At 39.7% G+C, this 25670-nt stretch overlaps 2 protein-coding genes across 4 annotated transcripts in view; both read left to right on the forward strand.

Moving 5' to 3' along the window:
- Positions 1 to 1315: 1315 nt before the first annotated feature.
- On the forward strand, positions 1316 to 9267 carry PRKRIP1 (PRKR interacting protein 1). Its single transcript, XM_070742467.1, has 6 exons — positions 1316 to 1517; positions 2573 to 2651; positions 4053 to 4153; positions 4744 to 4829; positions 6306 to 6373; positions 8608 to 9267. Exons 1-6 carry the CDS (start codon positions 1401 to 1403, stop codon positions 8712 to 8714), a joined length of 558 nt encoding a protein of 185 aa, XP_070598568.1. The 5' UTR covers positions 1316 to 1400; the 3' UTR covers positions 8715 to 9267.
- A 4723-nt stretch (positions 9268 to 13990) lies between these two features.
- ORAI2 (ORAI calcium release-activated calcium modulator 2) overlaps positions 13991 to 25670 on the forward strand; it is a 38042-nt gene continuing 26362 nt past the window's right edge. Inside the window, exons 1-2 of one of the 3 annotated variants that reach the window (XM_070735203.1) lie at positions 14271 to 14337; positions 16444 to 16800. In XM_070735203.1, the coding sequence (XP_070591304.1) occupies positions 16787 to 16800 (14 nt within the window). In that variant the 5' untranslated portion in view covers positions 14271 to 14337; positions 16444 to 16786. Of the gene's footprint in view, positions 14338 to 16443; positions 16801 to 25670 lie in introns of all 3 variants that reach the window. The other 2 variants (XM_070735204.1, XM_070735207.1) reach the window with 2 other exon arrangements.

The raw sequence follows: 25670 nt of genomic DNA on the forward strand, positions 1-25670 counted from the left end.
ATGTGCAGACAGTAGTTGCACAAAACAGGAAATGGTTTGTTGATGGAACTGATCCTAATTTCAGCATAGATCATTCAAGTGACAGATTCCAATGATTCTTTCCCATCACAGATCAATTTACCACATTCTAGATGCATGTGCCAGAGTAACCAATTTAGTTTCCTTGTGGATAAGACATGTACCTGAATATTTATTAAATAAATTCCCGATATTACCACACTTGTATACAAAATAAATAAACAGGGACAGATATGCTCACACCCAGATATCTGGCAAACTGAGTGAAACATCTATTTGAATTCAAATGCTTATTATTTTGGAAACTGGAGTAAGAACTCTAAAATATTTGTTTGTTTGATTGATTGATTTATATGCCGCCCCTCTCTGAGGACTTGAAATAGATGTTTTTTTTAAAAAACCATGGCAAGGTTTGCACTTTATGAAATTAAAAACGAAGTGTCTCCACTCTGAGGATTTGCTTTTGTTTACTCTCCCAAAAACTCAACTCATTGCAGACTAAAATGAAATCTTACAAAGTGTGATATCATCTATTTGCCTACTGCGCTTAACCGCAATCAAAGCATATGCACAGGAACTCACTCAGAGATTTAAACTTTAAATGCTAAATCTTTTCCGCCTGTTTTTCTAAGTCAAGAGGTATTCTGCTGCCCTACACAGACCTATGTTAACAAAATTATTCTTATATTTATTGTACCTCATGATTGACAAATGTATCTTTTCTTTTATGTAGACTTACAGCATATGCACCAAAGACAAATTTCTTGTGTCCAATCACACTTGGCCAATAAAAAATTCTATTCTATTCTATAATTCTATTGTATTCTACTCCTATTCTAATCTGAAAACCACCGTATCCTATCTTAAACAATTTCAAAGCTCCTGTCAAGTGAACAAATTCAGTAAGTAAATAAACGAATAAAATGTACATTAGACCCGCGATAAATATAAATATAACTTAATTCCACGTGGACAAGCATGTTTACTGAACAGGGAAATGTTTAGAAGCTGGTTAGATTATCCCCAAATGCAATTATTAGCGTTCTCATTGTCATTATGAGATACACACAATAAACAGAACTAGGGGGGGGGGAACCACAACAGCTGCGAGGAATCCTGGGAAACCCATTCAGATAGACCCGCTTTCCATTCACCTCAGGAGGGACACGCCCACTCCGTTTTCCCGCCCTCATTAATATTAAAGAGGCGAACTGTTCGCTCTTCCTATGAAAGGAATAGTAGTCGGGGGAAGAGTCGGGAACGTCACTATCCCCGCCTTCTTCCGCCTCCACAGACCGAGTCTGTGTGACCGTCGCCCTCCCTGACGTCATCGGTCGGGGCCGCGGCCTTTTGTACGAGGGGGAGGGAAACTTGAGAGTAGGATGGCGGCGGGGCCGACGCGTCCCCCTCGGCCCCGGAAGGAGCCGCAGCCGCTGGTCATTCCCCGGAGTGCCGCAGAGGAGCAGCGCCTCAAGCTAGAGAGACTAATGAAGAATCCGGTGAGGGGGCGGGGTTTGTGTTGGTGGGCGTGGCTACCTGTCCCTTGGCTCTCCCCAGCTTTTTGGAGGTTGAGAAATGAGACCTGGCTACTTTAATTCCCCTGGCGGAGGGTCCTTGTTACAATCGTTGAACTAAAGAGGGCTGAAGAGGGAAATTTCTCCCTGTCATCCAAATCTTTCCCGGGTTTTTTCCTCAAGTTTGTGGCTTGGCATCCTCTCCTTCAGATACTTCTATTACGTCCCTGAGTAAAAGAGTTAAACGTTTCCCCTTCCTCAGCATGAAAATTAGTGTCACTGATCCTGCCCATTTCGCTGTGGGTTGGTGGAATATAGCAGTGTTTCCCAACCTTGGCAACTTGAAGATATTTGGACTTCAACTCCCAGAATTCCCCAGCCAACGAATGCTGCCTGGGAATTCTGGGAGTTGAAGTCCAAATATCTTCAAGTTGCCAAGGTTGGGAAACACTGGAATACAGGATTGAATCTGTCAAGGCAGTCTGATGTTTATGCATTCAGCATTATTTTATTTATTTATTTATTTATTTATTTTGTCATAACATGTACAAGATATCAGATATTGGTATGAACATAAACAAAAGCAAAGTAGGTACAGGTAAATTTGGACAATAGGACAGCAAGACAGGGACGGTAGGCACAATGGTGCGCTTATGCATACTTCCTACAGACCTCTTAGGAATGGGGAGAGGTTGATTGTAAAGAGTCCAAGGTTAATGTTTTTGGGATTTGGGGAGGAAACCACAGAGTCAGGTAGTGCATTCCAGGCATTGATCACTCTGTTGCTGATGTTTATCATAAAATAAAGATCATAAAATAAAGATCATAAAATAAATCAAAATAAAGTTTATCATAAAATGAAGTTTATCGTAAAATATTATGATATTTTGGATTCGCAATTTGTAGCCAAGCATGGAATAGCTACATGGGTTAAAATCAGTCACGATTTCTCTCCACTGTTAGAATTGGTATGCAATTTAATAGCTCTAAATAATGACTCCCTTCAGAAGCATCAGAGTGTTGCTTGTTTTTCACTGCAGGATAAAACAGTTCCAATTCCTGAAAAGCTGAATGAATGGGCACCCCGTGCACCTCCAGAATTTGTCAGAGATGTTATGGGTAAGTTGGGGAGCGGGGTAGATAGTTTCTTGTGTTTTGGTTGTTTCTTTTGGAGAAAAGGAAGAAAAACTGGAGTTTTGAAGAGTAAAATTGATGGTGTTAAGGAAAAGTTTGAAACTGGTTTCAGAGGCAATTTTTGGTCCTAGTTTGCACTTTGTTACTAGCCTTAACAAACTCACCAAATTTCTCTGATCCATGGATGTTATTGCAGTGAGATACTTACAACTCTGAATACCCTGATTCTTCAATAATTTTTCAATTTTATAACTGTAAAAGAAGAGATTTTGAAGAATGACTTATACCTGTTTTTGTTGTGAGATACTTCAGAGAAAATCTGAGGAATGTGAATTTATAGTATGATTTTAACAAGGTGCTGCTTTCTCAAAATCTTGCCCTTTACCTTAAAAACAAAGGTAAAGTAACTCTTATGGCATAGATGATGAGAAATGCTTGCACTGTGTACAACCAAAGATATTTGCTGAATAAGATGACTGGGGCTTGGCTTTGCATGCTTTACTTCAGTGTTTCACGTAATTGATCTTCATACCTAACAAATGCAGGATACGTTATACAAAATAATTTACAAAATGTGTGAGATTACATTATTTTGATGCATAGTCCTCTACTTGTAACAAACTTAAAACTTTTCTCATTCATCCTTGGGAGTATTAACAGTCTTTTTCAAGACAAAGAGTGTTATTACAATAAACCAAAGAATATAACTGATCACATTTGCCCTTTTTAGCTAGAGGAGGGATAAGAAGAAGGGTAGAACAGTGAAAGGAGGGAACAGTTTTTCTAAATGTCCAGAGAAGTTCATACTGAGCTGGTATTAGCAAAATGAAAAATAACCTTCATATTTGCATTTGTATTTAATGTTTCAAAAAGCTTCATAGAAGATCTCATATGAAAAGGTCATGAGGTTCACATGACTGTTCTATTCAGTCTTGATTGTAATGAATTTATTTTTCTAATTTGCCATGGGGATTACTGTAGGTGACAATGAACATGGGAACATTTATCATTGGTAGTGGGACCTAGCAAGTAGAGTGATCATACAAGGGAACCTAGCCAGGATTTTTCCCCCTCCTGAATTTTGAGCTCTTTTATAGTTTCGATTATACTTGGTCTGTTATAATGAAATGTTCATGTATTTCCTTTGTCAAAATGGTATTAAACCATATCACTGATTCTTGGCAGTTAGATTTGGAATAGGCTAGGTGGAATGAAATAATTTTCACTGATTCAGATCCAATTTGTTTCTTCTAAATGGTAACAACTTTCCCAAAATTTAAAGAGAGATTTTGCCCAACTCAATTAATTGGGGCCCTTAAACTGTTGGAGTTTGAGATGGAATATTTTGCTTCAGCCCTATATATTTTGCCTTTTCTTTTTCAACAGGTTCCAGTGCTGGGGCTGGAAGTGGGGAATTTCATGTCTATAGACATCTTCGGCGGCGGGAATATCAGAGGCAAGATTTTATGGATGCCATGGCTGAAAAGGTAAAATGACTTTCCCTCAAGAGCTTTCATATTAATTACTTTAAGAATCCTTGCTGTTCTGTAAACTACAAAGAAATCTACTGGTACTTACTCCCTCCCTTCCCTCTTTTATCCTCTCCAAGAACAAAGTATTAAATACTGATGCAGGTATTTGTATATTTTCCCTCTATCATTTCCCTTTGTTTGCTATTTTCTTCCCATCAGAAAACTTTACTAACTTTTTCTTTTTTAGCCCATTTTTCCTTCACAATGTATTAAACTTATATTTACAAGCTAGATGTTTCCTGGGTACTCACCTTCTGAGTGTGCACAAAAATATAGTTCCTTATTTTTTGGATGACCATGTTGTTATACACCATATGCAGCATTCTATTCCCAATACATCTAGCTATGTGTCTGGGAAGTCCAGAACCAGGACATTAATCAATAACATATACTGTATTCAAAGATACTCTACACAAATCCATTTACCATTATAGTAAATAAGGTGTAGTTTTTTTGAAATGTCAATGTTTGGTAAATTGTATAAATATACTTTCATTGAATTGTTTACATTTTTAGATTTAATTTACTGCATCTATTTGCTTTAGCAAAAATTAGATGACGAATATCAGAAGAAGCTTGAAAAGAATAAGATGGTTGCAGAAGAACAGACAGCCAAGCGTAGAAAGAAGCGGTAAGGCCAAGCTGTTCTTGGTGGCTGATACAGAACTCTAAAGGGCCTCTGTATTAGCCATAGCAGAACTATTTTTTTATTCCAATTTAATTTTTCCATTTAATTTAATAAATGTAATAACTAAATTTGATCTCACGTGCTATCTCATTAGTTTCTGAATTGCCCTAATTGAGGGTTATATCATGAGCCTTATATCATGCTTGTCTTTTCTTTATTTTTGACCAGGAATATTAGTTAAGTTCTAAATTAAACTTGGCTCATCTTTATCAGCCTTTATCAGTCTCAGTCTAAGAAGCATTTTATAGAAAAGAGCGGCAAAGTGAGATAATTAATCTAATGAGAGTTAACTAGGTGAAAATAAGACAGAATCAAAAAATCAAATTGACTACAGAAGGATTTATTTTTCAGTGGCTTTATATGCAATTAAGGAGAAAGATTTAAGGTAGATAACAAGACGTTTGGAATTGAACCGCACAAGACAGAACTTGGTACAGATGATGATCATGGAATAGAAATGGAAGATAATGACAAAATGAGCTAAGAGCTTTGGACATGATATAACGATGAAACAATAGGAAAATTTGTGGCCGAAAGGACTGAAATTTACATTATACTATCATTTAAAAGCGATTACTGTATACAAATTATGTGATGCAATTCATATATTTATCTGTAGGTGGCCACAGGTCTTTGCAAGCTGCTGGAAACTGCAATTTATTTATAGCCCAGTTTTCCCAGTCCAGCATCATGTAAAGAATAAGATTAATAAGATAAACCCAATAGTTTGGATTTTGAGCCAGAGTAAAAGAGTAAAAGAGATGGAAGAGAAAACATTTAAGAGCTATTTTCACCTATTTAAATTAAATAGGAATTTGTTTGCAAATTAAAGGTTATATTTTAAACTTACATCTTTACTAAGATTGGAGTAAAAAACTGCAAAGCTTGAAAAGAGTTGCCCGCATAGTTCCCTCTAAGCTGAGCAGTGAGCAATCGCTCACTTAAAAATCATCATCAACTCAGAGTTTTCCAAACCTGCCCAGAAGCCGAGAGGGAAAGAGTGAGAGGGAAGGAGAGAGAGAGGAAGGGAGGAAGAGAAACAGATAGAAAAAAGAGAGGAAGGAAAAGAGAAAGAAAAAGAATGGGAGTAAGGAAGAGAGAAAGAAAATCAAAATCTAGTTTGAAACTAGCTCAACTATTTTAAGTGGCATTTTGATATTGATAGAGTTGCCCTATTATGAGCTCACTGTTATAGACACACAGTACAGTATTTTATTTTGAAATTCTCTGAGGCAAAACAGGGTGGGTTTTTTGTTTGTTTGTTTGTTTATTTATTTATTTATTATTTCTGTGCCGCCCAGTCCCGAAGGGACTGCCGCTCAGACACTATACTTTTCCGCCCACACCCCCCAAAAAATTAGAGGGAACACTGGTTGCCCATCTAATCCGTATTTAATTTCTCTTTTGCTTTTTTTGCAGCCAGAAATTGAAAGAAAAGAAATTGTTGGCAAAGAAAAATAAAGTTGAGCAAAAGAGTGAACATGCAGGTAACTCAAAAAGTTATAATCTTGAGGTCAGCCTAAAAGAAAATGTATTTTGTCAATTCCAGAAAGCGCATTTCTGTCCAATTCAGCAGAAATTGTATGCCTGCAGGAACAACATGCCACACACATTAGTCTGGGTATCTTCAAAGTGGCCTTCCCCAGCCAAACTTTCAGGCAATCCTCTGTTTAGGACTATAATGGAGCCTGCCCAATACAGTTGCAAGTCGTTCAGGGTTGAGTTCTAACGAAAAAGACTGGGGACTAGATCTACGAAGTCTGCTGAGGTTTCTAGTATTTTTACATGATTATTATATATAATCATGCATTGTGTATTATTATTTCTACTCTTTCCATCTTAAATGAGTGATTTTGGATGGTTTGAAAGGTAAAGGTAAAAGTTCCCTCACATATATGTGCAAGTCGTTCCCAACTCTAGGGAGCGGTGCTTATCTCTGTTTCAAACCAGCGAGCACTGTCTGATGATGTCTCTGTGGTCATGTGGCCGACATAACTAAATGCCAAAGGCTCACGGAATGCTGTTATCTTCACATCAAAGATGGTCCCTATTTTTCTACAGTGGAACCCCGACATACGAGCAGCTCTACTTACGAGCTACTCGAGATACGAGCTGCGAGATTAGAGAAATTTTTGCTCGACTCACGAGCTCACATTCGAGATACGAGCCGAGAAGACCCGGGCTGGCTTGCTTTGCTTCCGAGCGGAAAAGCCGTGCGTGTGTTTTAAAACATCGGAGCCGGCATGGGGAGGCTTTTAATCAGCCCCCGAGCCCCCAACCCGGACTCGGGGGTTGATTGAGAGCCTCCCCATGCCGGCTCCGATGTTTTAAAACACACGCGAGGCTTTTCTGCTGACTCCTAAAGCGGGGAAGTTCGCCAGGAGGCAGCAGAAAAGCCGCGCGTGTGTTTTAAAACATCGGAGCCGGCATGGGGAGGCTCTCAATCAACCCCCGAGTCCGGGTTGGATGCTCGGGGGCTGATTAAAAGCCTCCCCATGCCGGCTCCGATGTTTTAAAACACACGTGCGGCTTCTTTGCTGACTCCTGGCGAACTTCCCCGCTTCAGCCGACGTCTTTTCCCCTCAGCCCTCGGGCTTGCACGCATTAATCGCTTTTACATTGTTTCCTATGGGAAACAATGTTTCGACATACGAGCTGTTCGACGTGCGAGCCTCCTTCCGGAACCAATTAAACTCGTAAGTCGGGGTTCCACTGTACTGTACTTGCATTTTTTATGTGCTTTCAAAATGCTCGGTTGACAGAAGCTGGGGCAAGTAGCGGGAACTCACTCTGTTGTGGGGCATTAGAAATTTGAACCGCTGAACTGCCAACCTTACGATCAACAAGCTCTGCATCTCCACTGCTGAACCACCACATCCCCTGATTAAACCTGACTAGTTTATAGTAACATAATAAAACCATGTAAACAAATGAATAAAACACAGATTAAAACAGAGTTAAGAACAAGTAAAAACTTACAAGTAAAAATCAAAGTTAAAAAATTCAGAAGCCTAAATGGCTAACGAGATAGAAGTGCGCTTCTATAATGATAAAGTTATTAAAGTTACTAATCTAAGAAAGAAAAATCAAACTGTTGTTAAAAAGAAATATTGTCATTGCAAGGCACAATTATACCATGGGGAAAAAAATAGAGGAAATGAAAGTAATCACATAGAAATGGATTTGTTAATGGATAAGTTAATAAGATGTATGTGTAATAATAAACAAGAAAAAAAAATATTGTTATAAATGAACAAGCTGCAAAAATCAATTATCCTGCAACTTAGCAGGTGTAAGTATTAAGCTCTGATACCAAAAACAACCCATGTATCATAAAGCTTTATTTTGCCATGAGTGTATATATGTTGTTCGTCCTTTTTTTATATGGATATCTATGCATAAATAATTATGTAATTTTATGTACTCTGAAATGTTGTATTGTTGTTTTGTTTATCCTTTTTTTTTAATGTAAATAACTAATAAAGTATTTTTTTTTTAAAGAGAGATAGAAGTGCACTCAAGCCACTGTCACCCCTAGGGTGGCATCATAATCTTAGATCACCCTGTTAACTAACATAAAAAGAATAGCCTTTTCTTCTTTCAGATGAAGTCTGCTTCTGAATGTAAAATTCTGCTTGGTTCTAATGATAATAAATGCCAGTATATTAAACTTTCACTTCTTTAACCAGACCTTCTTTTCTCTTATGTTTGCATTTTGCAGATGCGGATTCTGATCATTCCCCCAAACAGCAGACTAGTGAAGATGAGACTTCCGAAGAAGAAGAGAAAGATGATGGGAAGGAACCCAACCTTCAAATGAAGAGATGATGGTTTTTGCTGCTGCTCTACTGCAGTCAATAGCCAGCTAGCATTGAGCTAAAACTGAATGGAAGAAGAGGGTTTTTCTGCTCTTTTGGACTTCATTGTGGCATTGTTGATATGGCCATAACAATCCCATGGAATATCATTGCTGGATCCAAACCAAAGGAAAGTTGATTTCAAACTTTCTTGTATAACTGCTGTGCAGGGTTTCAGGGAAAAGTGTCAGCATCATGTAACTAATTCCTCTGCTATTGCTCCAAAGTGACATTTCTTCATCAGCTTATATCTGTGTAAGCAGATCTCCTTCTGAGAGACCTAAATATATAAAACGGAGTTATGTGGCTGAAAAATGGACTTGACTTTGAATCAGGAAATAGTCTCTATTTTCTGGAGGAAAAAAAGTTAATTTCTTGAGGAGTCTCTCTTAAATTAGCCTTTATTCCTTGCATTTCTGCTGCAAGATAAGATTTTCCAACCACTAAGAAGATCTTGTGTTTCACTTCAAAAGTGTGTTGTTCATTTTTATTATAAACATTTCTGAATAAAAGAGGACATCCAAGTGTTTTTGTTTTTCTGCCTCTGAAAGAGAAACACTATGCATTTTATATGGACTTTTCATCCATGAATTTGCCTGCCAAAAACTTAGCCGTTTAAAATAAATAGATCTTCCATATTCACTGCACTATACATTTGAGTGCTGTTAAATAACAGTTCATGAGTTTCTTAGAGTTATCTGGCTGATCAGCGTGGAGAAAAAGATACTCAAACATTTCATTCCAACTTTTTAATTTTGAAATAATCCTTAAGTGGGTCTTCCATCTTGAAATACAATTGCCACATTCCTACAGAGTGATAAATCAGCTGTTTATATGCACTGTCTGCCAAAATAAAAAATTATGTTTTCACCTAGTGTTCTGTCTGGGTTCCCCCAGACCTCAACACCAACTGGAAAAAAACAGCCAGACACTCTGGTAAAAGCAAAAGTATTTTATAACTGGAAAAATAAACACAGAGAACAATCTGTTCTTCCTAACAGACAGACTATAAGAATTTACAGCAGAGTCCTGATGTCCAGACAATACAGCAAGCTTCTTGCTGGCACACCCACCACTGTAGAGCATAAGACCCCCACCTTTTTCTCCCAAGGTTTCAGTACTCCAAGTCACAAACCAGGATTCCAAGACGCCAAAGTTCACAGCCAGGTCCCAAGACTCCCAAAGATAATACTCCACAAGCCAGGAAGGGTGGGTCTGCCTTTTATCCTTTCCAGAGAGCACCACACCCAAACCCAGCTGTTGCCTCTTTAATGCTGAAAGTACCTAACTAATTGTTCCCTTCTCTGTGTAGCTCTTCTCTGTCGCAGATCTATTATGGCTTGTGCATTTTCCTCTAAGGAATCCAGGCTGCTTGCTGGGGAGAGCTCCCTCTGGGGGGACTCTGGCTGTTCCCCCTCTTCCTCTGCCTGTGATTCCACCTCCTCGTCTGCCTGCCCCTCCTGTTCCTCATCCTCCCCCTCTGAGCCAGAAACCGACAGAAGATCAGCCCTTCCCGGAGGGGCCCCAGACGGAACCACAACACCTAGTGTGTGAATTTTGCAGCTGAGGCCTATGCAAAAATAGCTTCTCTGTGACTCCCGTTTTACTTGATTCATCTACATCTTTGTCATATTAAAAAACGATAAAAATTATAATAAACACTTTTAACTTTACAACAGAATACATCCTAGTATAACTGATTCCTGTCTGATGAAATTGTTTTGTGACTCAGGTGTATTGTAGAAACTAATTACCAGGAAGTTATTTTTTAATTTATTAATTTATATGCTGCCCAACTCCTGAAGGACTCTGGACGGCTTACAAGTTAAAATCCTTTGTACTAAAGAGAGAAATCAAATGCCTTTCTTCAGCCTTCCATTTATAGGCCAACTATGCTTAAGTTGAATGTTGATTAGAGTTTGTATATAAATAAATCTGTTCAAGCCAGAACTGGGTTCCTCTGAGACAGAATTAGCTATGAGCCTGTAGGGACAGGTTCTGTGGAAAAAGCAAAATAAATGATATTACTTGGGAACAGAGATCTTTGGGGAGCAATTCATGTCAATTTTAGAATAGTTGTGGCAAGCTCCAGAAAAATAAGACTTACTTAGTGTTGTTGAAATTGGATTAAATAAATATTGAGCGATTGGTTTGAGGAGAGGAATGTTATTGCTTCAGGACTAATTTTAGGTCAGAGTCCATTTTTAAAATTCAATTTTCCTTATGCTCAAGATTAATATAAGGCCCGTATCTTCAGAAAGCAAAAGCTTTCTACATGGGGCTACCCTTGAAAAGCATTTGGAGACTATAATTGATCCAGAATGCAGCTGCACGAGCTATTGTACCTTGGTGCACCCACATCACATCAACACTCTGCGAGCTACCCTGGCTCCCAGTTGCAATTCAATATGTTGGTTATCACCTATAAAGCCCTACATGGCTTAGGGCCAGATTATTTTCAGGACTGCCTCCTGCCACACAGCTCCCAGCGACCAATAAGGGCCCACAGGATTGGTCTTCTCCATGTCCTGTCAGCCAAAGTGTTGATTGGTGGGAAAGTGAGGGAGGGCCTTCTCTGTGGTGGCTCCAGATCTCTGGAACCAGCTGCCCCCTGAGGTCTGTGTTGCCCCCACCTTACCGGTCTTCTGGAAGGCCATGAAGACCTGGCTGCTGGCAGACCTGGGACCATTGATAAAATTCATACCATCTTGATCTGGCCACTAAGGACATGAATGATTATAATGGGTTTTAGATTATATTGTTTTTTTTAATAAAAACTTAATCTTTATTAACAATAAATAGGGAAGGGGCACATAAAGTAAAAAGAGAATACAAATACAAATAGATAGCAAATACATATGTGTTGTGGCTGGCTCTGGCCCAGCTCCTGCCCCAAGGAATGTGGAGGTGGATGTGGGGGAAACATCCACATGCCACAGGCCTGTTTTGCTCCCGATATAATTTACGACGAAGGTTCCTCTGACAAAGGAAGCGTGGGTAGCAGGAAAGAGGGGAGTTTGGCAGACAGCCCAGGAGGAGATCATTCATCCTTATCATCCCTGGATTCTAAACAAGAATGTATGACAGACCCACGCATGCATAGAGTGATGCATAGGAGAGAACAACTGAAGGATTATTACAGGAGATAAGTGAGGCCACCTGTGGTTGAGTGGGGCTGCTGTAATTAGTGCTACAGATAAAAAGCAGCGTGCTGATTTAGGCTCGTGGAAGTTTATCTGATTTATAGATTCGTCAAGATCGTGGTTTTGCTGTTTCCCTGTTCAAGATTGTGTGTGGACTTTCTGGACTTTGGAATTGGACTCAATTTTCCAGTTACTGGATGAGAAATTGGATTGCATTTAACCTGTGCCTTGTGTGTACCAGAAAATCCCTTTGACGTTTAAAAAGGGAGTTTTTTCTGCTTTTCTGTTGATAAAGACTTTTGGGTTTCCTTCTATTGTGTGGTGTGGTGTGTGTCTTTTTGAACCAATTACCCTCTAATTACGGACGGTTGGGACACACCTACAGAACACATATGGTATTGAATCACATTAAACATGAGATGAAAAGAGAAAAAAGGGGAAAAGAAAGGGAAAAAAGAAAAGAAAGTTTATATCTATAAATATATAGGTACTGTGCTTGTTGTCAACCTATCTGTTGACTATCTTAACCTACAGCTTCTTAGTAGTTTACTATAAATGTTCCTGATGTTTAGTTTTCATATTGGATTTGCATTAATTTACAAATTTAACTTTGGGTGGGCGGCTTATAAGTATGATTAATCAATTATACTTATAAGCCGCCCACCCAAAGTTAAATTTGTAAATTAATCCATCAATCCATCAAATCAATCAATCAGTCAGAGAAAAGGGGACAGCATTTGATCCCTCTACAGAGGAATCATTGAGTCTGTCATCTGTACCTTTATAACTGTCTGGTTTGGTTCTGCAACCCAAAAAGACCGACACAGACTTCAGAGGATAATCAGAACTGCAGAAAAAACAATTGCTGCCAACCTGCCTTCCATTGAGGATCTGTACACTGCACGAGTCAAAAAGAGGGCGGTGAAAATATTTACTGACATCTGGACATAAACTCTTTCAACTCCTACTATCAAAACGTCGCTACAGAGCACTGCACACCAAGACAACTAGACACAAGAACAGTTTTTGCCCTAATGCCATCACTCTGCTAAACAAATAATTCCTTCAACACTGTCAAACTACTGTATCTACTAAGTCTGCACTACTATACTGCTCAAAAAAATAAAGGGAAGACTCAACACATCCTACACCTGAATGAATGAAATATTCTCACTGAATACTTTGTTCTGTACAAAGCTGAATGTGCACAACAACATGTGAAATTGATTGTCAATCAGTGTTGCTTCCTAAGTGGACAGTTTGATTTCACAGAAATTTGATTTATTTTGAGTTATATTGTGTTGTTTAAGTGATCCCTTTATTTTTTTGAGCAGTGTATTATTACTAGTTTCAACTCATCATTCCTATCACCCATTTCCTCCCACTTATGACTGTATGACTATAATTTGTTGCTTGTATCCTTAAGATTTTTATTAATATTGTTTTTCTTCATTGCTTATTTGACCCCTATGACAATCATTAAGTGTTGTACCTCATGATTCTTGACAAATATCTCCGGGACCGCCTTCTGCCGCACAAATCCCAGCGACCAGTTAGGTCCCACAGAGTTGGCCTTCTCCGGGTCCCGTCGACTAAACAATGCCATCTGGCAGGACCCAGGGGAAGAGCCTTCTCTGTGGCGGCCCCGACCCTCCTTGCCAACTCCCCCCAGAGATCAGAGTTGCCCCCATCCTCCTTGCCTTTCGTAAGCTCCTTAAAACCCACCTCTGTTGTCAGGCATGGGGAAATTGATATTCCCTCCCTCTAGGCTTATAAAATTTATGCATGGTATGTCTGTGTGTATGATTGCTTTCTTAAATAAGGGTTTTTTAAATTAACTTAAATAATAGATTTGTTCATATTGTTTCACTATTGTTAGCCGCCCCGAGTCTACGGAGAGGGGCGGCATACAAATCTAATAAATAAAATAAAATAAATGTATATTTTCTTTTATGTACACTGAGAGCATATGCACCAAAGATAAATTCCTTGTGTGTCCAATCACACTAGGCTAATAAAGAATTCTATTCTGTTCTATTCTATTCCATTCTATTCAGGCAGTGAGGGGGGCAAAACTGCCTATCTGTTCAATGAGGAAAAGGACAGATACTCGAACTCAAAATATTCAGGTTCAACTGAGGGAAAAGAACAGGCTCAAAACGAACTTATTTCCCAATTTTATTTTATTTTTTAAATACACATATGCAGCGCAGAGTATAGCGTGAGGACCCCTTTCGGCCCATCTTATTGCCCCCTCCGAGCAGTTCAGCGGGAAAGGGGGGAAAAGGTCTTAAGCCGGAGAAGGAAAAAGCGGAGCGATTCCCTCCGTCACATGCTGGCTACTATCGCGAGGTCACGTGACGACAAGGCCTTGGCGTTGCCTTGGCAGCACCGCGGGCGACGGCTCTGGCGTTCCTGCTGCCGCCGCCGCCGCCGCCCGTCGTCCATGGGGTAAGTCGGCGGGAGGGGGTGCTGGTAGAGGTGGGTGCCTACTTTGCATATTCGCATATTCATAGATGCATAATGAGGCAGGTGAGAGGTGGGGCGGGAAAAGGATCTGTGTCCGCCACGACGCCAAAAAAAGAGAGGCTTTGGCAAAGCGTGGGCGGGTTCAGGAGAGCGCCCAGGTCCTCCCGTTCGCTGGACACGTTTAACCAGCCCAGGCAGTCGGCAAAAATGTGCTGAACTTGACCAGCATTAAGCCCGCTTCTGTGTTTCGTGGTTTAAGGGGTGCCGCGAAACCAGAACCCACTTGGGTTTCGGTGTGTTGTGTTGTGTTGTGTGGGAACCGTGTTTTGTAAATGGAGTCATAAAATCCGAACTGCAAAAGCTTTTTAATCTAGAGGTCGGCCTGCAAGTAACGTTATTTCTACCGTAATGCAGCAAAAATTGGATAATAAAATACTATGAAATTATTATTATTTTTTCATATAAACTTTATTGCCTGCAAGAATTTAACCTACCGGTAGATATCCCAACCGCCTACTTCACTTTCTGGGAATACTTTTCAAGGCATTGCCTCCACAATGTGTTAATAAGTAAAAGGCATTTGCACAGTATTCTTAAATCTGCTGTTGAATTCATTTTGTGGGTTTGAGGAAGACTGGATTTACAGAAGAAATTAAAAGTACTGGGAACTTAATAAAAGTTAACACTAACCAAGCTTAATATATTGTGCAAATATAGCTGTAGGTCTTTAAAAGATGGGGTGGAGTGGGGAGTTATTGTAGTGTTAATAGTGGATTATTGCATTAGGCAGAGGGTTGGACTAGATCACTAATGTCCCTTTCAACCTTTATCTCCTATACTGTAATTCTATAAAACCATTCTACTCCCCAGTAATCACACACATACACACACATATTGCAGGTTCAAGTCCCAGTGGGTATGGCTAGCTGATGAGGCCAAAATAAGGCCGAAATAGATCTATCCTAGTCTCCCTTAATTTTCAAATTCAGCAAAAAAACATGTGACATATATGCATGTATAGTGTGTGTGTGTGTGTGTGTGTGTGTGTGTGTGTATATATATATATATATATATATATATATATATGTCACATGTTTAAGCTGAATTTGAAAATTAAGGGAGACTAGGATAGATCTATTTCGGCCTTATTTTGGCCTCATCAGCTAGCCATACCCATATATATATATATACACACACACACACACACACAGAGTATATACGCTGTCGTGTGTGGTGGGTGTGGGTGCATATATATATACACACTGCTCAAAAAAATAAAGGGAACACTTAAACAACACAATATGACTCCAAGTAAATCAAACTTCTGTGAAATCAAACTGTCCACTTAGGAAGCAACACTGATTGACAATCAATTTCACCTGCTGTTGTGCACATTCAACTTTGTACAGAACAAAGTATTCAATGAGAATATTTCATTCATTCAGATCTAGGATGTGTTATTTGAGTGTTCCCTTTGGTTTTTTTGAGCAGTATATATTCTATGTTTGCAGAAGTAGAGGAACAGTTTGTGTATTTTGTGGCAGCAATCCACAAGGCGTCCAGCAAATCTGGAAACCAAGGAAATTGGGGGTTCAGGAAATATCGGAATTATCAGGGAATTCATGGAAAAAACAGAATAAATCAGGGGGGAAAAACAAACTATTCAATTGTTTAAACGTCAGGGGAAAATCATGTTTGCCTGGCAGTCAAGCAAAAATGAGCATAACTGTGGCAACAACTTGCTTCCTCAGCTACCTGTATTTCTCCACGGCTTAACCATTTGGTATGACGTCATCTACGACTGCCTTAACTAGATCGCAAGTGTCAGGGAAATATCAGGGAATTTCAAAATGCTTTCCCTCTGGACACCCTGAATCCAGCATTGCCCATTGTGTTTTGAAGGATTCAGATCAATTTCCTTTCAACCCTATGGGAAAAAGTGAGTTTCAATTTGACAAAGCTCTGGCTTATTTGCTGCCATTTACTTCCACCTCGGACTTTACCATAAGAGTCTGAAACCTTCTGTTTTGGTTTGTCTAAGGCTACATTGCTATATACATGTGAACATCTTTTTCTGTCATTTCTAAGGGCCAGCAATATACCGTGCTGTTTTATAAAGTCCGAGAGGCAAAAGGAGCGGTTCACATATGCTAAAAGCTCACTATCTGAAATAGGCAATGAGGAAGCAATATTGAGTGGGGAATGTTAAGAATATTCAGCATTTGCAATAGGAGCCAGCTGAGGGCCAGCATCAAAAATGGACTTGAAACAGAGAAGCCGGTCCCAGGGGTAGGAAGTATCTGGAGTGAGTACCTTTTAAAAGCTAGAACAGGAGCCCTTCTCTTCATGGTATAGTGTGCATACGGGTGTGCCTGGAAGATCTCAGAAGATCAGACCAACACGATGCAGATGTGAGCTCCGTTTGAGAATTATGGATTTCAATAGGTAAGTGTTTACTACTCGAGATACTCAGATATTTTCTGCTGAAATCTCTAAAAATCTTGTTTTAGCTGGATCAGGCTTCTCTCTGGGTTTCTGATAAAATATATTGGGTGATATTAGCTGCGGAGAGAGAATGGAGAGAGTTATCCAGCCCAGATTGTGTATTTTAATGGAAAAATATATATTTTCTGGCAGGGCTGTGTGTAGAATATGTGCATGTATAAGTATGTCTGTGCATATTTTTTCTATATCTTTTGCTGAGTACCGTATTAATAGTCTTCCAATTCAACTTCAACATGTGCTTGTCGTTAAATATCACTCTTTCTCATCTTGTTGTTTTGCTCGCTGGCTTTTGGATAGCATAAAAGTGAGAAAATAGCCTTTTGAGATTTATTCCTAGGCAGGTCAGTTTAGACTTAGCATGCCTGATCATTAAGTTGTAAGGCACATCATATTCTCTGCATGAACTCAGCATGTTGTGAGAGCATTTGCACACACGGCAAGATGCCCCACCCAGATGTGCTCTCGTATTGACGGGATTAAGGAGGCCAACGCAAGAATTTACAACACAGGGAGAGATAGCTCAAAACAGAAGGCAATATTACCGTAATCACAATAACTCCACCAGGGAAAGGTGGAAACAGAAGAATCTATTTGTCACTTGATTATTTGCATCTGTGTAGTGGAGTAATTTCCATAGCTGTATGTGGCCGGCATATTGATTGGTGTATTCCTAGCAAGGAAAACAGTGCTCCGTTTCAGATTGATTGATTATGTGCCATCGTCAGAGCCTTCTCCAGAGAGCTGGCTCTTCACATAATGTGTCCAAAGCAGGACACGTTTGTGCCTTGAGTTTGATGATCTGTTGGTTTCTTTTTCTGGACTGTCTACAGTATTCTCAGGTGAGACACTGGAATAAACAAATTTATTTGCATGGAGGGATGTGGAGTTACGAATATTCAATGGGGATTACATGATGGTGGCAAAATGATGCAGATTTCTCTTTTTGGTCATCTATTTATTTTATTTATTTATTCATTTGTCCAATACACAAATACATAGGAAGAAAAATAGACATGTAGTAATATATATAAGGGTAAAAGTGAACTTAGAGGAGAGGATATATGAAAGAAAGAGAATATATATGATAAGTGAGAGAAAGGAAAGACAATTGGACTGGGGACAAAAGGCACACCAGTGCATTTATGTACGCCCCTTACTGGCCTCTTAGGAACCTGGAGAGGTCAATCGTGGAGAGTCTAAGGGAGAAATGTTGGGGGTTAGGGGTTGACACAATTGAGTCCGGTAATGAGTTCCACACTTCGATAACTCGATTGTTGAAATCATATTTTTTACAGTCAATTTTGGAGCGGTTCGTATTAAGTTTGAATCTGTTGCGTGCTCTTGTGTTGTTGCGGTTGAAGCCAGTTTGGCCAGTTATTAGCATTCCAGCTATGTAAATTGAATTGTGTCAAAACAAAAATAATCCTGTACTTGTGAAGCATCCTATGCAGAATAAGGCTGATGTTGGAAGCAGGAATCTGCAACCAACATTGATGGGTTACTTGGAGGGCTGTCTTTTTCCAAGAATTCTATCTGTTCAATCCAGTCCAACACATTGGGCATGCTGCAGATCCAGTCAGCCACACAGTGAGAATTAGAAAATGGGCTTTTTTTCCTGCAGCCTCTGCCTAATGGAATATACTCCCTTTGGGTATTAAAATGGTCCCAACCCTGTTGGCTTTTCCCAAAGTATTAAAAATCTGGCTATCTACCAAGGCTGGGGCTTGGAAAGCATTAAGGGCCCTGTTATTTGGCTTTACTATTAGTTCCCAGCTGCTGTTTATTCATTTTGTGGATATTTTTTTATTTTTTTATTGTTTTTTATGTCACTGTTTTATAATTTTAGAATTGTAAGCTGTTTTATATTTTTAGAATTGTAAGCTGCTCAGAATCACTTGGTTCAGTTGGCTACAGAAATGAAATAAAAGTCCTCAATGTTTGTTTCGAAATAAAAAAGAAATTGGTCTCCGATGGCTAGTGTGAAGAACAGGGGAGGGAAAATCTTTCTCATGTGATAGTAAAGGTTTTCAGATAAAAACCCATTGAGTATCCATGGAGAAATGCCCCCTTTTATTCTCCCCCTTTCTTCTTTTCATTAATTGTGCAAATTGGAAGGGTACTAGAGAAAATCTACTTTGGGGAATTATTTATTTATTTATCCGACTTCTATGCCAATGACAATAAAAAGAAGTTGAATATAACCACACTATAAAACCTTGTATTAAAAGAAACCCATTAATCCCATACATACATACCATTCATAGAGTGTGGCCCTGTCAGTTGTTAGTTCATGGCCCCCCAGGCCTGCCGGCAAAGCCAGGTCTTCGTGGCCTTATGGAAGGCCAGTAGGGTGGGAGCAGTACAGACATCGGGGGGTAGTTGATTCCATAGAGCCGGGGCGACCACAGAGAAGGCCCTCCCCCATGGTCCCGCCAACCTGCATTGCTTCGTCAACGGGACCGGAGGAGGCCAATTCTGTGTGTCTTACTGGTCTCTGGGAGATATGTGATAAGAGGCGGTCCCATAAATAGTCTGGATCTAAGCCATGTAGAGCTTTATAGGTGATAACCAACACCTTAAATTATACCCGGAGACTAATAGGAAGCCATTGTAGCTCATGGAGCATAGACGTTATATGGGCATACCGGGGCATACCCTTGACAGCTCTCGCGGCTGCATTCTAGACTATTTGCAGTCTCCGAACACTTTTCAAGGATAGCCCCTTGTAGAGCGCGTTGCAATAATCATAATAGCACAGCATCATCTGCTTCTCAAGTTTGTCAGGGTTGAGATAGGTGGACTCCAACTCCCAGAATTCCTGGGAAAGGTTGGGTAATGAAGATATTTTCTCCCATTCACCTTTACACCATGTTTTTATTGATTGATTGATTGATTTTATTTATTTATTGTTAGAGTTGGAAGGGACCATGCGGGTCATCAAGTCCAACCCCTTGCCTAAGCAGGAACCCTATAGCATCCCAGCCAAATGACAGTCCAATTTTCTCTTAAAAATGTACAGAGCATTGGAGTTCACAACTTCTGTTCCCCTTCTGCCTTTAAAGCAGAGATATCAGCTTCAAGTGCTCTGGTGTTTCCAAAATGTTTCCCCATCTCTAGAGTGCCTTGTTAGGGTGACTCCTGGCAAAACCAAATGGTCTCTCACAGGCAAAAAAGCCAAACACTTATCTCAACTGCTACATCCTCAAGATCTCATTAAACTGTTATTGCAAGTCATTTCACAGTTAGGAAGAAATTACTGGCTTCTCAGTTTCTTTTCTTTCTGTCTCCCAAAGGTTTAAAATCTCTACTTAGAAAGAGGATAAAGAGGAAGGAATGTTCCCACCCAATATAATTATGGTCCAAGAATTAATGCCAGTGTTTTGAATTTGATTATTAATGCAGTCCATAAGCAGAATCTAAATAGAAACATAGAATATTGATGGCAGAAAAAGGCCTCATGGTCCATCTGCCCTTATACTATTTCCTGTGTTTTATCTTAGGATGGATGGATGTTTATCCCAGGCATGTTTAAATTCAGTTACTGTGGATTTACCAACCACGTCTGCTGGAAGTTTGTTCCAAGCATCTACTACTCTTTCAGTAAAATAATATTTTCTCATGTTGCTTTTGATCTTTCCCCCAACTAACTTCAGATTGTGTCTCCTTGTTCGTGTGTTCACTTTCCTATTAAAAACACTTCTCTCCTGAACCTTATTTAATCCTTTAACATGTTTTGATCATGTCCCCCCTTTTCCTTCTGTCCTCCAAACTATACAGATTGAGTTCAACTTAGAATTATGACTCTGTTTTTTTCTTCGTTAGTAGAGGTCACTTGTACTCCGTCGCAGGCCACTTATAGCAATAGCACTGCTTTCCAGCCCTCTCTAAGTTGTTTACAGAGTCAGCACATTGCCCCCAACAACCTGGGTCCTCATTTTACCCACCTTGGAAGGATGGAAGCCTGAGTCAACTTTGAGCCTGGTGAGATTCGAACTGTCAAATTGCTGGCAGCCAGCAGTCAGTCCTAGACCATGGATTCATTTATTCAACTAAAGAAAATTTAAAATATTTCACCCAAATAAAGCAACTTTACTTTAGTACTGTATTTACTATACAAAATTAACTTGTTCATGTCAATACTATGCAATACACCTCACCGTTGGGTTTGTCAATATATGAACTAACCAGCAATGTGTGTTTGGAGAATTTAGCACAATGTTGCTTTAAGGGCTAGAACTGCAATTAGCTATAAAAGGGAGTCAGATGCCTTTCTCTCTTATTTATTTATTTTGTCCAATATACAATGAGGGTTTTAGTGGGTATATATCTATATACTGTACACATAGTAAAATACATGATGAAGGTTATAGAGGAGATACTCATAGTAAAATATATCTAAGAAATAATAGAAAAGAAGATATAGTAATAGAACATATCAATGAAAGAATAGAAGAAGAGATATAGGAATTGCTCTATATTGCTCTCTCTGCTATGTGACTATACTATAGATTTGCTGTGTGCTAATATGTTGGTCTATGTATTTTATATGTAAGTAATACTTATGGTATTATATAGAACTGTGTGTTCTGCAGGAGAGAAATATTGTGGAATTATATATGTGTAGAGAACTGTGGGTTCAGAGGGGGAGTATTATTGTTTAGTTGCTGTGTGTATAGAACTGTGTGTTCTGATATCTGGTTTGTATATGATTGCTTGATATCTCTCTCTTATGAATTGGATTGTTTACTGACTACTCTATTCAATATATGTAAATAATATTTATATTCTACTTATATTAGTCTGGTTTATTGGCTGAATATCCACCACTGTCATATTACTCTGTATAAGTTTATTCTGGAATTTTATAAATAATTCCTAAGCATTCCAACGGTTCACGATAAATCAACTTTTACAAGCAGCCTAGGACTTCAGTAACTCGAAGGATGCACTGTGACTAATTTGGCAGAATATAAAAATGCATTCACAGAGGGGATGCAAAAAAAAAAAATCCTATCTGCATTCCAACATAGAAACATAGAAGATTGACGGCAGAAAAAGACCTCATGGTCCATCTAGTCTGCCCTTATACTATTTCTTGTATTTTATCTTAGGATGGATATATGTTTATCCCAGGCATGTTTAAATTCAGTTACTGTGGATTTACCAACCACGTCTGCTGGAGGTTTGTTCCAAGCATCTGCTACTCTTTCAGTAAAATAATATTTTCTCATGTTGCTTCTGATCTTTCCCCCAACTAACCTCAGATTGTGCCCCCTTGTTTTTGTGTTCACCTTCCTATTAAAAACACTTCTCTCCTGAACCTTATTTAATCCTTTAACATATTTAAATGTTTCGATCATGTCCCCCCTTTTCCTTCTGTCCTCCAAACTATACAGATTGAGTTCAACTTAGAATTATGACTCTGTTTTTTTCTTCGTTAGTAGAGGTCACTTGTACTCCGTCGCAGGCCACTTATAGCAATAGCACTGCTTTCCAGCCCTCTCTAAGTTGTTTACAGAGTCAGCACATTGCCCCCAACAACCTGGGTCCTCATTTTACCCACCTTGGAAGGATGGAAGCCTGAGTCAACTTTGAGCCTGGTAAGATTCGAACTGTCAAATTGCTGGCAGCCGGCAGTCAGTCCTAGACCATGCATGCATTTATTCAACTAAAGAAAATTTAAAATATTTCACCCAAATAAAGCAGCTGCTTGGATCCATTTATACCATCAGAAATCAATCAAGTGGGATCATGTTGACAATTTTTGTCTCAGGAAATTTCCATTGAACGCACTTGGCTTTTGACCATATCTGGATCCAACGGACAATAATGTCAAACCCTAATATAAAACAGATCCTCGACGCACCCAAGAAGCTGACTCAGAGCCAGGCTCATTGCAAGCCACGTTTTACTGGCTGATTTGGAGCTTACCTGCTATACTATCCAAGCCATTGTTCTGAGTGTGTACCACACCATTCAAACAACAAGTGACTGATGTGCCACTATCTTCTGGCAGTTTGCAAGGCTGCAAGCAGTGTTTCTAGGTCACTTATATACTCTGCTGACTATGGCTCTGCATCTTGCTGTTGTGTCACTTTCTCTTCTCATTTTAAACAAAGAGAAATGGAAGCCGGCCACAAGGACCGCCTACATTTTACAGCCACACAAACACAGAATACACAACTAGGTCTATTAAAGGGCTGGTGTTTGCATTTGCCGAATACATGGTTTAATATAGAGGGAAACCCTGGTTTGCTTAGTTGAAGATTCAAAGAATTGAGCTACAGTAATCTGGAAAATTCAGTAGCTCCCTGTTAGAACATAACCAGCAGCTGCCAACATTTAACTCAGAAGTTGATGGATCAGATAGGAAGAAATGATGTGGTGCCTTAAAGAAAGCATCAATAGACATAGAAACATAGAACATAGAAGACTGACGGCAGAAAAAGACCTCATGGTCCATCTAGTCTGCCCTAATACTATTTCCTGTATTTTATCTTACAATGGATATATGTTTATCCCAGGCATGTTTAAATTCGGTTACTGGGGATTTACCAACCACGTCTGCTGGAAGTTTGTTCCAAGGATCTACTACTCTTTCAGTAAAATAATATTTTCTCATGTTGCCTTTGATCTTTCCCCCAACTAACTTCAGATTGTGTCCCCTTGTTCTTGTGTTCACTTTCCTATTAAAAACACTTCCCTCCTGAACCCTATTTAACCCTTTAAAATATTTAAATGTTTCGATCATGTCCCCCCTTTTCCTTAAGACAATGTAAGCATTTCCATTCCCAGAAAGATAATGTAATAAACTGGGGGCCACAAGAGAAATAGACTTGATCGTAATTGCCCCCTGCTTTTCCTCATCTCTAGTACCTCCAGTCCTCGACTTCTGACTGTCTAATGACAGTTTGAATAAATAATAGCCTTAGACTTGGTCTGTAAAGCACTTTCAACTGTTACAAAACACTGTACTACACACATACACACCGTAGTCAGGTGCGGTCATGTCCCCGCTTTTCCTTCTGTCCTCCAGACTATACAGATTGAGTTCATTAAGTCTTTCCTGATACATTTTATGCTTAAGACCTTCCACCATTCTTGTAGCCCGTCTTTGGACCCGTTCAATTTTGTCAATATCTTTTTGTAGGTGAGGTCTCCAGAACTGAACACAGTATTCCAAATGTGGTCTCACCAGTTCTCTATATAGCGGGATCAAAATCTCCCTTTTCCTGGTTGTTATACCTCTAGCTATGCAGCCAAGCATCCTACTTGCTTTTCCTACCGCCCGACCACACTGTTCACCTCTTTTGAGACTGTCAGAAATCACTACCCCTAAATCGTTCTCTTGTGAAGTTTTTGCTAACACAGAACTGCCAATACAGTACTCAAATTGAGGATTCCTTTTCCCCAAGTGCACTATTTTACATTTGGAAACATTAAACTGCAGTTTCCAATTCTTTGACCATTTATCTAGTAAAGCTAAACCATTTACCATATTACAGACGCCTCCAGGAATATCAATCCTATTGCACACTTTAGAGTCATCGGCAAATAGGCAAACCTTCCCTACCAAACCTTCCCCTATGTCGCTCACAAACATATTAAAAAGAATAGGACCCAGAACAGACCCTTGTGGCACACCGCTTGTAACCTGTCTATGCTCAGAATACTCGCCATTAACAACAACTCTCTGATGTCTACGCTTCAGCCAGCTGCAAATCCACAAATTACAGTGATATCTCTACTTAAGAACTTAATTCATTCCGTGACCAGGTTCTTAAGTAGAAAAGTTTGTAAGTAGAAGCAATTTTTCCCATAGGAATCAATGTAAAAGCGAATAATGCATACAAACCCATAGGAAAGAAATAAAAGTTCAGAATTTGGGTGGGAGGAGGAGGAGGAAGAAGAGGAGGAGGACAGCCGCTGCTGAAGGAAGAAGGTGAGGTGAGAGGAATAAAAAAAATCCAAAACATTAAGGCTTAAAAAAAAAAGAGGGACTCTGAGATGGTGAGGAGGAGCATGCGCTTCCCATACACTGCGCCAGAAAGAGAAACCCAGCTGGGTGAGAGGGAAGAACCTCCCGCTCCGTTGACCGAAAGGCGGTGGCGGCGGCTGCTACTACCTGCTTCCACTTCCTTTCCATGCTGAAGGGCTCCCCTCTTCTGTTGCTTGCTCGCTTTGTAGCCGACTCATTGGTTTGGCTGAAGCCAAGTTGATCCCCATTTGCCTTTCTGCGCCCAGACGCTCCGGGAGGCAGCCTCGCCCCTGGTGTACTGGAGGCAGCGCGAGGGAGTCACCACAGTGAAGTGGTTTACTCCATCTCCAAGCGCCCAGAGAAAGGAAAACTTCCGTTCACTCTGGGCTGCCCAGAGCGAAGGGAGCGTTTCTTTTCTCTGGGTACTAGCAAAGATTTATTATTCCCTCTCCAAGCGCCCAGAGAAAGGAAAATGCTTTGTTCGCTCTGGACTGCCAAAGCCTCCTTAAAAGTGCCAACGAAAGGCTCCTCTGGTAGCCCAGAAAAACCCGAGTTGGCCGGAATTAAAGGGGAAATGGCAGGAAACTGGCTGGGCCTTTGTGATGCTCTCAAATTTCCTGGAAAATTTTTCCAGGCTCAGGTTCTTAAGTAGAAAATGGTTCTTAAGAAGAGGCAAAAAAATCTTGAACACCCGGTTCTTATCTAGAAAAGTTCTTAAGTAGAGGAGGGGTTCTTCAGTAGAGGTACCACTGCATTTGAGTTGTAATCATTTTAAGGCAAGTGTATACAATCTGCTTGGGCCTATCTCTAATACTGTATGTGGGCAAGACCA

This window comes from Erythrolamprus reginae, chromosome 1, assembly GCF_031021105.1.
Source record: "Erythrolamprus reginae isolate rEryReg1 chromosome 1, rEryReg1.hap1, whole genome shotgun sequence".
NCBI classification, from domain to species: domain Eukaryota; kingdom Metazoa; phylum Chordata; class Lepidosauria; order Squamata; family Dipsadidae; genus Erythrolamprus; species Erythrolamprus reginae.

Excerpts from the sequence above, each read along its gene's own strand:
- PRKRIP1 (XM_070742467.1), top strand. The coding sequence starts at position 1,401 with ATGGCGGCGGGGCCGACGCGTCCCCCTCGGCCCCGGAAGGAGCCGCAG. Across the intron at positions 4,830-6,305 it reads GCCAAGCGTAGAAAGAAGCG|CCAGAAATTGAAAGAAAAGA; the intron begins GTAAGGCCAAGC and ends CTTTTTTTGCAG. Across the intron at positions 6,374-8,607 it reads GCAAAAGAGTGAACATGCAG|ATGCGGATTCTGATCATTCC; the intron begins GTAACTCAAAAA and ends TGCATTTTGCAG.